This window comes from Scaptodrosophila lebanonensis, unplaced genomic scaffold (genome assembly GCF_003285725.1).
Source record: "Scaptodrosophila lebanonensis strain 11010-0011.00,11010-0021.00 unplaced genomic scaffold, SlebRS2 tig00000001-arrow-pilon, whole genome shotgun sequence".
NCBI lineage: Eukaryota > Metazoa > Arthropoda > Insecta > Diptera > Drosophilidae > Scaptodrosophila > Scaptodrosophila lebanonensis.
Window position 1 is genome coordinate 7,057,664 of NW_022060529.1, and position 14,505 is coordinate 7,072,168.

Sequence of the window (14,505 nt, forward strand, 5' to 3'; positions counted from 1 at the left end):
ACCACCATATTCGAAAAAGTAGGCGTCGGTCAGATTTATTTGAGGAGCGTCAGTCATTGTGTCTGGTTTACGTAGCGGCTCAAATTGTGAAACTTGAAAAAGTTTTTCGTATCTAGACTATTTCCTTAAAAGGTAATAAAATTGTGACGGTGCGTGCGCGTTGAGCTCAAGTCTGTGTTACTAATTGGAGTATACATATTTGGTGACTTTTTCATTTGCAGAAAGCTAAACTAACTCATTAAGAACATGTGTGACGAAGAAGTTGCCGCTTTGGTTGTCGATAATGGTTCCGGTATGTGCAAAGCCGGCTTTGCCGGCGATGACGCACCACGCGCAGTCTTCCCATCAATTGTGGGCCGACCACGTCACCAAGGCGTAATGGTTGGTATGGGGCAGAAGGACTCGTATGTGGGCGACGAGGCTCAGAGCAAGCGTGGTATCCTTACACTAAAGTATCCCATTGAGCACGGAATTGTAACCAATTGGGACGATATGGAGAAAATTTGGCACCACACTTTTTATAACGAGCTGCGTGTCGCCCCAGAGGAGCATCCTGTCCTGCTCACCGAAGCTCCTTTAAATCCCAAGGCCAACCGCGAGAAAATGACTCAGATCATGTTCGAGACCTTCAACACCCCGGCCATGTATGTCGCCATCCAGGCCGTACTCTCGCTATATGCTTCTGGTCGTACCACTGGCATTGTCCTCGACTCTGGAGACGGTGTCTCGCACACCGTCCCCATATATGAGGGTTATGCATTGCCACATGCCATTTTACGTCTGGACCTGGCCGGTCGGGACTTGACCGACTACTTGATGAAGATCCTTACCGAACGTGGCTACTCGTTTACCACCACTGCCGAGCGTGAAATTGTGCGCGACATTAAGGAGAAATTGTGCTATGTCGCCCTGGACTTTGAGCAGGAAATGGCAACTGCAGCTTCCAGCTCCTCGCTCGAGAAGTCCTATGAGTTGCCCGATGGACAGGTCATCACCATTGGCAACGAGCGGTTCCGTTGTCCCGAGTCCCTGTTCCAGCCCTCGTTCTTGGGCATGGAGGCCTGCGGCATACATGAGACCACTTACAACTCGATTATGAAGTGCGATGTCGATATTCGCAAGGACTTGTATGCCAACACAGTGTTGTCGGGCGGTACCACCATGTATCCAGGCATTGCTGACCGCATGCAGAAAGAGATTACTGCCCTGGCTCCGTCCACCATGAAGATCAAGATTGTCGCTCCGCCCGAGCGCAAATACTCTGTCTGGATCGGTGGCTCTATTCTGGCCTCGTTGTCCACATTCCAGCAAATGTGGATCTCCAAGCAGGAGTACGATGAGTCTGGACCCTCAATTGTTCACCGCAAATGCTTCTAAACGGCTTCGGCTGGTTGTGGGCGTAGCCGCTTTGCGTCTCGCATCGATGTCATCAATAGTTTTGTTCGATTTTCATATAAGGATAGTGTATTGGTATAAACGTGTAGGACGAGCACCAAAAAAAAGAAGAAAAACTATTGCAGGCATAGATGTAATTGCGCGCAGGGACAACAGAGGGACTTCTTCGGCGGAAAACAACGCTCACGCTCCCCAAAAAAACAACAAAGATATTTTACACCCTATAAAGTACTTTTATAAACACTTATAATACATACATATACATGAATACATCATTCCATTTTCATACACTTAAGCAAACCAATTTTGTGTTCCTTCGAAATTCACGAGTTCTACGCACAATTTGGCGTTATTTAAAGTTCATCCATCTTTCGGTTTAAGCATAAACTTTAAAGCATTCCTACTACATACATATGTATTACACATACCATACATTAAAAAAAAATAATTTGTAAACGCTTATTAAACCAATAAACAAAGCGACGAACTGAAACATCTATGTGTGAGTTTTTCATTTCCCCAACCGCAAACTATTTAAAACTTGTTGAATGAGCTGTCCAATTATATGGAAATGGAAATATTGGTCATGCGTTTATTCGGCTGGCGTACGATAATGAAACGCTTACTAATAAGGCGATAGTGATTTAAGAGCGATTAACGCTAAAAATATTAAAAGCAGCGAAAAAACAATAAGAAAAGACTCGTCTCACAGGAAGTTTCTGATAAACAAATGAAAATATCTGCTTCTTTTTAAGTGCGGGTGTGATTTTGGATGCGTTGCTTATCAGTAGAGGGGAGCGAGGCCTTGCCCAGTAATGTTTTGTTGGAGTGGTTGTTGCAGTTGTTGTTGCTGTTGTTATTTGTGCCTAACGCTGGTCGATTACAAGTAGAGCTAATAACTGCTACTCAGCATTTTGTTTACCTTAAAAGGCAATCGCAGCGCAAAACGGCAGGCAATACAAAACAATTGTATAAATTGTGTACACATTCCTATATACATATCTACTATATACACATGCATATATATACATAGTACATACATATATGTTTCAGCTGTGCATTGGCCGAATTAATTCACAAAAAGTGGCTAGGGTAGGGAGGGATAGGAGAGGGTCAAATTCGATTCAAACAAACATTCAGCCGCAATGATTGAAATGGTAACAATAAGTGACATTGTTCATTTATTGAATCATTCATTTTAGATTTTGCTGCTACTTTTAAAGGCGCACCCATCCAATGTCATGAGGGAGTGAGGAATGAGAATCAAAACCCAATTCGAGTTTCTGAGCCGAAATGCATGAAAACAATGGGCATTGAAAAAACTCATCGAACTATTAAAATATTTCGATTTACTCTTGTTCTAAGTATTGGTAGCCATAAATATTTTATTATTACTATTCTTAAAGCTATGTATACCCAATCCCAGATCAGAGGTGCAGCTAATGGATCGATCTTTGACAGGCTTTTCTACCATATATAAATCTTAGGTTTGAATAACATTTAACATCAAATAAATAAATGACAAATTGCTGACTCAAGCAAATAGTTTGTAGATTGCACATACGTGTATTTATATTATGGTGTGTGGTTTTCCATGATAACATTAGTTTCTTTCCCTCCTAGAATTTCTTAGGTGCAGTAGGAGTAAATAGTATGTGCATATGGTTAGTCGGTAATCAAGTCTAATAGGAATATAAATTTTTAAAGAACTTTACATTTAATGAGCTTCAAACACAAACAGAAACCAGACTATAATTGAGAAGCACATGATATATATTTATTCCTAAAATGTTGAAAAGGTGAATCGTTTATCCAAAAAAAAACTACTTATGATCGTTTCTGCAGTTATTTACAATTCTTCAATTGTGACATATAAAATAGATTTTCCTTTAAGAAAGAATCTAATTCCGTCAATCAATCTGGTGATAGTAATATAAACTGACGGAGGCTTAACAACTTACTTAGGGGAATGAAATCCCCCCCCCCCCCCCCCCCCCCCTTTAAAAGTAATTGTTTTTTAGGCCAGTAGACAATTTTCTTCGCACATATTTAAATATAACGATGGAAGATGTTGTACGACAGAATATGGACAGGGTGGCAGCACCGATTGTAATGTAGCGAGTATCGCCAGTGCTGGAAAACCAGAAACCAGGTGGCAGTGCTGAAAAGCTTACTTTGGGCGGGTAAGTCTAATTTTGAATAAAAACACCATTTTCAAAAAATATAGAATAAGCGCCGGTGAACCGAAGAAATTCATGTCTATGACGAATCGACATATGCCTGAAACATCCTTTTCTTAAAACTGTGAAGATTTAATATCAACTAATAACCTATTCATCTTTGTCAAAAAGGTATTAGAAAGGTTATCATCGTGTAGAATAATTTAATATTTAGTGTCGCTTTTTTTTTAACAACTGTTAAAAATGTCCGCCAATATTTGAAGCCATAAGCGTACATGTCTAAAACCAAAAGCATGTATATATGTAGTATGTCAGTATGTAGCCTACCTCTTCTTGTCCCTCCTTTCTTATCACTACATACATACATCTGTACACGTACATACATATGTATGTATGTACGTTAGTATTTTCATATGTGCATACACAAATAATTGTTTTCTTGTTTTGTAGGGTAAAGTACAGGTTTTTGATAAGCGTGTCAGTGGAAAATTTTCTGTGATTTCAATAGACACGTTTGTTAATTTGAAAGGTTTATGCCCTTCTTTAATATTTGAAAATAAATGGTGAAGGAATTGATTTCCTAACATTGATTTTGAATATGATTTTATGATTAATTTCTTAGTTAGCCACATATTATACGTACAAATGTGCAGCAATTCTACATTCATATTAACGTAATTCCTGCATTTAATAAATTGGTACTGGCAAAGACTTTCTTGCGTTCTTCGCTCAGTGGTATCCATAGAAGGTATTCTAGGAGCATCAACATTCAACGTATTTTGCAAATCGTATGGGCGCACACACACAATCTAGTTTTGAGTTGCTCTCTCGGCTACTATTCTCTCGGATTTTTAAAAATTTCACGAAACACTAAACACGAGACACATTAAGTTACGTCCGAATGCTCATGGGAGCATAAATTTGTGTATTAGTATTGAAAAATCGTTGGTAGTCACCCATACAGTCACAGATTGAAGCGCGCTCTTGGCATTCGGGGCCTTAGTTAGCTCTCTGTTTACGAATAGAATGGATGGAGCAGTCGATAGCCGGTGGAAGACGGAGCTGTTTGGAAACTTATCCTGTGGGATTTATAATACCAATAATGGCTCATATTTAATCTAATTAAAAAGCAATAGAAAAATTTTAATAACCCTGAAGTTATTTCATCATAAAAGCTAGAATGGTTGTATGTATAGTATTTTTTGAAAAAGCAACGAAATACGCAAAAAAAAACACACTTGTTTGTCATGATTAAGTATATTTAATTATTCTCTACCCCTGCTGTTGTTGCTTGACAACTATTTTTTGCTTTGCAATAAACAGTATTTGTTTATAGTATTTCATTCCAGATAAGGCCTGGTATAGCGTGTACACATGTATTTACATACATACATGTGTAGCAAGTTTTTCAAGAGCGCCAATCTTTCAATGTATTGCGGTTTGTATGGATGACACTCACACAATCAAGCTTTCAGTTGCTCTCTCGGCTACTATTCTCTCGACTTTTGGTTATTTCACGACTGCCTACACAAGGCATACGTAAAGTAATGTTGAAGTACTCATGGGAGCGTAAAATGGTGTATAAGTATTGAAAATTGTATGGTAGTCACTAATACAGTCACAGATTGAAGTGCGCTCTTGGCATTCGGGGCCTTAACTAGCTCTCTGTTTACGAATTGAATAGAAGAAACGGTCGGTAGCCGGTGCGAGGCACACCTGTTTTACCAGCTGTTCAGGAACATTCTCCTTTAGGGCTTATGATTCCAAAAAATAAACCCTGTACATTCAAATTCTGCAAGGCGCAATAGAATCACGCCATGTGCCATTTTAAGTTGCTCAAAGCTATTTCATCAGAGGAACTGGAAATTTCTGGTTATAAAACGCGAGGCCACAGTGTAGCCTGAGCGAGTTAGTATATACATATGTAAATACATACATAGGTACTATTTATATAAATACATGCATATGTACTTAATGTTCCTACTCCTTGTTTCCCCCCGAAACTACTGCATTAAGAAACAAACATATGTATGTATGCACATGTACCAGATAAGGTCAGGCGTGCCGTATTAGCTCCCGTCGACGCTATCTACACACACATTCTTGCATACATACATAGATATGTACATGTGTGTATGTAAGACAGCGCCCACTTTGCCACAAACACAAGCGCACACGCACTAGTATTTGTTTGGACTCTCGGAGCCGGTATTGCAAGCGAGTATAAATATGGGAGGCATTTGAGCTGTAGATCAGTCAGTAAGCGATTGTGCTTCAAGCAGCTACATATAGCAAGTGTTGTAAAGAATTGTTTGATTAAAAACGAAAAACAAAAACCAATCCTTCAAGATGCGTTTGGGCCAGACTGTACCAAATTTCAAAGCCGACACCACCAAGGGTCCCATCAATTTCCACGAATGGCAGGGCAACTCGTAAGTCCTAATTAATGAATTATTTAACTATTAGTGTAAGTACGCCACTAAATGGCCACTTAAGCATATACTTAGTACCCCACACATGTTTGTATCCGATAAATGTAGTTGACATGCACAACTAAAATGGCAAGCTTTGTTTAGACTTGTCCCTGCATTTTGTGTGCTTTCCATATAAAAAAATGTGATATTCAGTTGGGTAACCACACAAGCCTCTGGTTGCTATAATTGAGTTACTCAATTTACAACATATATTTGTTGTAATAATTTATACACACTACATACATATGTATATATTTTTTATATACAAATAGGTGGGTGGTGCTCTTCTCGCATCCCTCCGATTTTACACCCGTTTGTACCACAGAGTTGGGTCGGATTGCCGTTCACCAGCCGGAGTTTGCCAAACGTAATACCAAGTGCTTGGCCCATTCGGTGGACCCACTGGAATCGCATGTTGACTGGGTCAACGACATCAAGAGCTATTGTCTGGATATTCCCGGCGAGTTTCCCTATCCCATTATTGCCGATCCCACTCGCGATTTGGCCGTAAGCTTGGGAATGTTGGATGAGGACCAGAAGAAGGATCCCGAAATTGGCAAAACGATTCGAGCTTTGTTTGTCATCAGTCCCGATCACAAGGTTCGTCTGTCCATGTTCTACCCGATGTCTACAGGTCGCAATGTTGAGTAAGTCTAATGGAGTCTTTATTTAAAGGCACAGTTGATGGTATTTGTTTTTTAACATTTTTTTTAGTGAAATATTGCGTGTAATTGACTCTCTACAATTGACGGATCGCTTGCAAGTAGTGGCCACCCCCGCCAACTGGACTGTAAGTGTTTCCTTAAAATTCCTTTCTTAGCCTTTAACCAATTGTGATTTTATTATTTTGTTGTCCAGCCTGGCACCAAGGTCATGATTTTACCAACTGTTACCGATGCGGAGGCTCATAAGCTCTTCCCGAAGGGCTTTGACAAGGTGGAAATGCCATCTGGCGTCAATTATGTGCGCACCACAGAGAATTATTAATTTTATTTTGTACATATGTTATATGGAAAGACTAAATATACCAATGATTTTTTTATAAACTCTGATAACTTTTTCGTATTTTAATAACCATTTATCGAAGTTTAACACATTTACATAAAAAATTAAGTAACCAAATTATGCTCCTAAAAAAACGATTAGACAAATGATATAAGGTTTTTAACCAATTATTCTATCGAGCGAATTCTGCCTGATTATTTATTTATTAATTATTCAGCGACAAACAATGCAGTCGATGTACATAAAAAAATCAATACAATAGACAACTTAAACTAAATAAAACTAATGAAATAAAAAAGCCTATAAAAATGACAAAAATATCTAATAACGAATCCGACACGGTGGGGGAATTTTATTAGCCAGTCCGGCAAGCTATGCTGTTGTTCTTGGTGAAAGTATATATTTTCTATTCTATTCTGTTTTATGTTTCTATTTTAAATGTATGTATTTTATTTATTTATTTAAGAACTATAAAAATAAGTAAAAATATTATATTAATGTATGGGAGGGTTGAAAAAAAGTTTTTAGACAGAAAGCAGTCCTACATCTTCTACAAGGTAGTTATGTTATGTTTTTATGCATAAGCATAAAAGCAAAAAAAGAAACATGAGACTATTAACATGACAGTCTTTGTTGGTCACACCATAATTTTTAAGAACTTTATTGTAAATTTGTTGAATGATTTAGAAACAAGAACCCTTTAAGAATTATGTATTTATAAGACTTGGAAAGATAATGCTTTTTAAATATTCCACCTGAGTCCAATATTTCACCGCAGAGTGTAAAGCTTTTGTTGAAGCTTTTTTGTATGCCAAAGTTTTGGCCACTGCGCTGCTTTGCTCTGGCACAGCTGTTTTTGATAAGCCCAACAACAACGACAACCACATGGCAATGCGACTGAGCCACTTGTTCTTTCGTTGTGCCGCTTCCTCCTCTTTCCTTGTGCCACTGTTCTTACTTTGGCGCCCATGTGAGTGCCAGCTGCTCAGTTCAGTTGGCCTCAGTTCAAATTTAGCCATGCGCGCGTGCGGTTGCCTCTAACGGTTTGACATAACGGCTTATGCCAATTCATTTTTGCCGTGTTTCGGGACTTGTCACAATCACGTCTCAAGTCGTCCTCTTTACGTAGCGAATCAAAAACGGTTTTTTCTGCAGCAAAAGTTTTCGTCATTGTCATTCCATTGTCAGTGGCGCCGGCGCCCACGCAACTTTCTTGATTGTTGTTTGTCTGTCTGTTCCGTGCTGTGTGTGTGAGTGTGTGCGTGTTCGCTTTTTGTATATTTACGAGCTCGTCTTACAGTAGTTTGCTATTTAGGTACCATATGTAAATACATACGAGTATGTAGAATATACATACATGTGTGTGCAAATATTTTAGTTGATGCCTCACGTTTCTTGTAATCATCTAATCCGAGGGCTTACTACAACTACAACAAAACAGCAAAGACACGCGGGAGCAACAAGAACAACAACAGCAATATGTTTTAAGACCAAGGCAAATTAGATAAAAATCCGCACTCTCCTCTCAGGAGCAACATTAAGTGCTAGAGATCGTTTCTGCGTGTCCTTTGGCATTTGTTTTCTGTCTTACTGCCGTGCTGCCAAAGGAATAAATATATATATGTGAACGAAAAGTTGTGTCCATCTATCTGCATTGCATAAAAGTGCCAAAAAAAAAGTTCAGTATGCAAAAAAGTTCCCACAACTACGTTCACACATGCCAGAAACATTGACATCTCCGGTAACAAAGTGTTAAAGAGTCGCCAAAGGTGAGCATACATATCTATATATGTACATATATCTCTGTGTGTATTTGGATGTGAATAATGCATTTCATTATACCACTAGTTCCGTATGTGATAGGAAAAAAGTTTTGGCAATTTTGTAGCTGTGGTGTTTGCAAAACACACCATGTAGTCATTACAAACAAGGACAGCAAAAGATAATAAAAAAGAATATAAACATAAAATAAATTGCAAAAGCACAATCAGCAATGCTTTCACAACAGAGACCGTAATGTCCGTATACCTCAATTATGCAAACGTAATCGCAAATAAATTACTAAAAGCAGTCTAAGTGATCTACTGATTATCAGATGAATTCAACATGATTAAAAACTAAAAACTAAAGTCAATTATAAATATTCTGATCGCCTTGTCACAATGGCCATAACAGTTATAAGTTGGAGCTATTTTTATTATTTTTACCCTTTAATAAAATATCAATCGGAACAATTTTTAATATGGTTAATATTTAAGATCCGGTTTCTGCAACGTCTTACAAGTATATGCCTAGTGTGTAAATTTGATTTGTGTGTTTTTATTTGATTTAATTATTAATTTAATTTAATCAGTTGTTTACCAATGTTCAATAAACAATAATTAAAACATTTCGTTCGTTTTTAAAAAAAAGGTAGATGGTTATTTAGCACACAATCAACTATTTTAAAGAAGATAATGCTACCTTTACAAAAAATTGCGCTAAAAGTTATCTTCTGCGGCGAAACTATGTATATATCTTCTCCGTCATGGGCTATGTACCTACTGTTTGCGCACTTACTTATTTTTTATCAGAAAGAATTTGTTACCCTTTCGCAATACAAACTGGTTCTCAGTCATCGTTTTGGTCTTCATGTCTTGAGAAATAAATCATTTTCTGACAAATCAACTTTTTATAAAAGATTTCGTATCGTGATAAATTTGCCTGAATAGGACGTTGTCTACATATACTGATTTTGTGTTCAACGGAAGAATAAGTGCGAAAGAAATCAATTGCCAGTTCAACGAATTAATTTACCAAAAAATAAAGGTTAAACTATTACCAAGCTTATTAAGCTCGTAAACCATATTGCCGAGCTTCTTTTTTGCGTTTTCCTATGTTTTTCTCAAACATATACAAACAACGCGTATTCGTGGAAACCTACAAGTATACATATACATATACCGACCACTGAGAGCTTTCAAACGAAATGAAAAACATAAAATAAATATTTAAATATAATTTTCAGCTTAACAGGGATAATTCGGACGCCGAAGAAGGGCAGCCGAAAAAGTTGAACTGAAAATTGAAAGTCAGACTGGCAGACTGACAGACAAACACACACACAGAGACAGGCAGACAGTTAGACAGACAGAGATACAGACATATGGACTCGCAGCTGAATTAACAGCATGAGCTTGAAATATATACAAACGTTTCAGAAAAGTTTTTTTAATCTTTCTCATTGAAATGGTCATTTCGACCTACACCCCCTGACACTTTATGAAATATTAATAATAATTAAGCTCGAAAAAAAAACAGAAAATAAATAAAAGGTGGCCAATTGGATGGAAAGAGAAGCAGAAATCGGCACGAATGTGCGAAAAGCGACAGACAGATACAATAATAAAACAATAAGTATTTGACGAGTAGGTTGGCGGTTTCTTTCGATTCTGGGGGGCATAGGAGGGGAGTGAGTAGGGATTTTTCGTTTGCCACTCGTTCATCTCTTGCCATTGTTCTTGCCGTTGTGGTACAGTAAAGCAGGTCAAGTTTTCTTATAAAATATTCCAAGTGCCTGAGCAGTTGCCCAAAAAATCAACAACAACAAAAACAATGGTGAAAAGTGCGGGCTTTAGCGAATGTGGGATGTGACCTGTGAGCTGAGCTGTGAGCTTGGGGCCTTTGGGTAATATATACGTATCTGTATGTACGTTCCAAGTACAACAATAAAAACCAAGTCACTCAAAGGCGCACAACTTACGGACTCGTTCTGGGACATTGTGACAAAGAATAATAAAGAAAGAGCCGGTACGCAAGAAAAACACGAACATTCAAGGGGTCGCAAGGGTCGGAAGGACAGGTTGAAGAAAGGGCTTATGAAAACAGTCGCTAGCAGCCACAACACAATAATAACAAGAACAACCACCACACTGACTAACCGTCTAGGCAATTATTGTTGATGAATATGTAAGCAAAAGTATGATGAACACCAGCGGCATGCCACTGTCCTGCCACATAGCGCACGCGAATCCTTTCTTCTATATTCTCAAAATGAAAGGTATTGGTATACAAATTTGTTGCCTTGGAATTTGGAATGCGCGCATGTAAAGCCATAATTTGTTATCAGCCCGCCTATCTGACTGGCTGCCAGGCCGGCTGAGTGGCTGACTGACTGACTGGTCAACTGTCTGACTGCTTCACTGGCTCTAGTCGAATCGGGCTAAGCTAGCGTGTAGGTGTCTGTCCAAGGTCGAGTGTTCATAGCGCACAGCCGGTGTCTATAAATCAAAATTTGTCGGCACTGCGTATGGTGCCGACCTATTTTGCTTGGCTCCAGAAACATAATTAAGGCATTATGGGCATCGGTAATGGCAGGATATATATTGAAAGCGTCCTTTTGTTGAGGCAAATGCGTGTATCATAAATAATGATTATAAATTAAATTTGTTGCTAAAGCTTTCGGGCACGATTCCATCATGTGGTCCTGACGTGCCGGTCCAATTGGATAATGTGCACAAAAGTGTTAGCTGATTGTTGGCCGGTTGTTGACCACAACCAATTTCAAATATATGTATGTACATATGTTACCCTCAAATTTGGCTAAAATTAGCACTACCCGTTGCATCGTTTGAATTTTTTCTTGTACATCGTTTAAATTGGGGTTTTTTTGATTTAATACAAGCATTTCAGAAAGTTTTTTTCTGCAGGCACCTTAAATCTGACCCGCGATAACAAACTCGTCATACTTGCTTCCATTTACTCATCTTATGTACATAATTAAATTGGAATATTTGGGGATTGTATTCGTTTTTGATGATTTAAGTCCACAGATGAATGCAAAGAACTTGTGCTAAGTAGTAAGATGACAGGCAGCAAGCTGTTCACAGTTCTAAAAAATATTATAGCTTTTAAAAGTAATTGAGTGTTTTTATTTGATATCATCCAAATCGGTTTATGTTAAGTAAATAATTTCTGCGCCCCAAAATTGCAAAAGCGGCCTTGCTTTTCTTCTTCTTTTTACTTCTCCTTTGTTTGAATTTTAAATAATTTGGAGCGGAAATGTGGCAAATATTATTGCATACTTTTAGGCAAGTACTTTAAAATGAATCAAATGAAGATTGGTTTACCTGAAATGAGCCACAATAGTTAATTGAAAAACTTATAAATAATTACACATCCTGCCGCATCTTTTGCTAATTAGAACTAGCCCCAAATTCACGATGACAAAGGCTCAGCTACAAATTTGTAAATTAGTTAGCGTAAATTTGCTGCAAGTAATTAAAAACAATTTAAGCGAAATATTTCAAGGAGGCGCAGATAAATATGCCAGTGCCAGGGAGCTGAGCACAAATCTAATTAATGCGCAACACAAACACACACCGACAGCTTATTCAGAAGCTTGGCGTTCAAAGCGTATTAAATGTAGGGACACAAACGCACCTGGCCCCCAGGACACTAGGCTATCAGCACAAGGCTCCACATCGCTGGCAATGACGCAATAATTGTGCAAATTTTTCACAAACTCCAAGAAGCACTTCCAACTGTTACAAACACTTGGGTTAAGAGTCTCTGAGAGGCATACTCGCCGCACAATGTAAAACTTTGGCAAATAAGCGACCAACAAATTTTAAAAGAAGGAAAGAATGCCAGAGCGGGCTCAACTTCACTACAGGGCATAAAAATGGAAATGAAAACAACAGATATATTTTACTTTAAAGCTCTCACAAATTTCTTTTTACTTTATATTAGTTCCATAGTTTGAGGGAATATTACATTCTTAGTGGAAATAAGCATTAAGTTTGACTGAATCAGGCTGAACCATAAAAAAACTGTACTATACACCCCCATTTTGAATTTAAATTTAATCCCAGCCAATAAATTCTGATAAAAATGGTACCTCGAGTTCGGAATAGCAATATTATATGAGTAATTGCTAAGTTATTGTTTTCGAGGATGTATTGACTGCTTAAATCCTTTTTGTATGTAATAGTATCGAGCTCTCCTTCCCGAAAAGTAAAACTAAATGAGCTCTTATGTATCCATTTATATCGGCAGGATACAGAAATTTAATCATGCTGACTGAAAAAAAGTCACACTGTGCGCAGGTATAGCGTGAGAAGTTCCCATCTTGATGAGGATGCATACGCATCGTTTGTCTTATGTCTAATGCTTGGGAAATGATTTGATTTCGCAGCCTGAAAAACAGTAAATAATAGCGGTTGTCTGGGCTCTCGCTGACTGGGCATGGAGAGCTGTGGGTCGCCAGAATACTACTTGATGAATTTCTCAGTGTGGTTGAAAAAGGAGCAGAGAGTGGAGGACCCGACGTCATTGCCTCGTTCTGTGGTTTGCTTTTTGTTTGTTCGGTTATTGTGCTTGACTTGTGGTTTTGATTGAAAAAACCTGATTTCTTACCTTTGACATTGATTTGCTACACACTGCGATTGCAATTGCGAAAACCTATAAGTACACGTAAGGGTTTGCTGGATTTTTGTTTGTTTTTTTGCTTTGTGCATAAGCCCGCTGGAAAGGATTGAATTTGAGACTTATAAACACACATTTGTTATATTTGAATGCGTTTTTAGCCAACTTGTTAACTAAATGTAAAATCTTGTATTTTTTGTTTTGCAGCGCAATGCACAACCTTAAAAAGACGCAATTGACGCGGCCTCAAACGCCATGACAACATGGTTTTAAACTTAAATTAATTTAATTACATTACCCGCTCAAGTGTAAGAGTGCACATACACACACCAAACACACCAAGCACACTGAACACACCGATAGGCCCTGCGAACCGTGTCACATTGCGTAGAGGTGTGTGGTCCGTGCAAGATACTCGCCAATCTGTGGACTCGCCTACGTTCGCCACGGCCCAATCGGGCCAGTGGCGGCTACTTATTGACGGGCACCAGTGCGACACGAGAGGATGAGTTGGGCGGCGTAGTGCAGAGAAAGCGGCGGCCGATGGCTGCCGCAGCAGCTGCCGATGAGTGTTTAATAAATGTAACGGACTTTAGTGACTTTCAAGCAGCTGCAGCGACCGAAGCTGGCGAAGTTGAGGCTGAGCCTGACACTGAAACTGAAGCGACAAGTGCAGCTGTGCCGGTTGGCCTTGCATTTAGGGTGCCGACGATAACGACCACAAAAGCGAAAAGTTGCCACGAAACTCAAAATATTGACACTCCCGCATTAACATCAACACCTCAATGTAACAATAATAACAACGACAACAACCACAACAATATCAACATGTCGCGCATTATACAGCCACGGTATCGCTTTCGAGATCTACTGCTCGGCGATTTCTCATTCAACGATGATGGTGAAAGGTAAGTTTTTGGCCAACTTCTTAATTGAGAAAGTTATGAAAAAACCGCGTCCCAAGCAGCTGGGAGCACTTTAGTTTAAATTAGGAATTTTCAGGGAAATTGTGTTAGAAATTAAAGCCAGTTCATAAGCCTAAGATA

The 14,505-nt window shown here is 38.6% G+C and overlaps 3 protein-coding genes across 9 annotated transcripts in view; all 3 read left to right on the forward strand.

Moving 5' to 3' along the window:
* The first annotated feature begins 7 nt into the window (after window positions 1-7).
* LOC115634608 (actin-42A) lies at window positions 8-1,892 on the forward strand. Its single transcript, XM_030532458.1, has 2 exons — window positions 8-132; window positions 222-1,892. Exon 2 carries the CDS (start codon window positions 247-249, stop codon window positions 1,375-1,377), a length of 1,131 nt encoding a protein of 376 aa, XP_030388318.1. The 5' UTR covers window positions 8-132; window positions 222-246; the 3' UTR covers window positions 1,378-1,892.
* A 3,952-nt stretch (window positions 1,893-5,844) lies between these two features.
* On the forward strand, window positions 5,845-7,104 carry LOC115632134 (peroxiredoxin-6-like). Its single transcript, XM_030529150.1, has 4 exons — window positions 5,845-6,007; window positions 6,322-6,696; window positions 6,764-6,839; window positions 6,908-7,104. The coding sequence occupies exons 1-4, from the start codon at window positions 5,925-5,927 to the stop codon at window positions 7,034-7,036; spliced, it is 663 nt and encodes a 220-aa protein (XP_030385010.1). The 5' UTR covers window positions 5,845-5,924; the 3' UTR covers window positions 7,037-7,104.
* A 6,863-nt stretch (window positions 7,105-13,967) lies between these two features.
* The window catches only part of LOC115634121 (potassium channel subfamily T member 2), a 123,057-nt gene continuing 122,519 nt past the window's right edge, over window positions 13,968-14,505 (forward strand). For 4 of the 7 annotated variants that reach the window (XM_030531684.1, XM_030531685.1, XM_030531689.1 and 1 more), the window contains exon 1: window positions 13,968-14,367. In XM_030531684.1, coding sequence (XP_030387544.1) covers window positions 14,003-14,367 — 365 coding nt within the window. In that variant the 5' untranslated portion in view covers window positions 13,968-14,002. The remainder of the gene's footprint in view (window positions 14,368-14,505) is intronic. The other 3 variants (XR_003996406.1, XR_003996405.1, XM_030531688.1) reach the window with 1 other exon arrangement.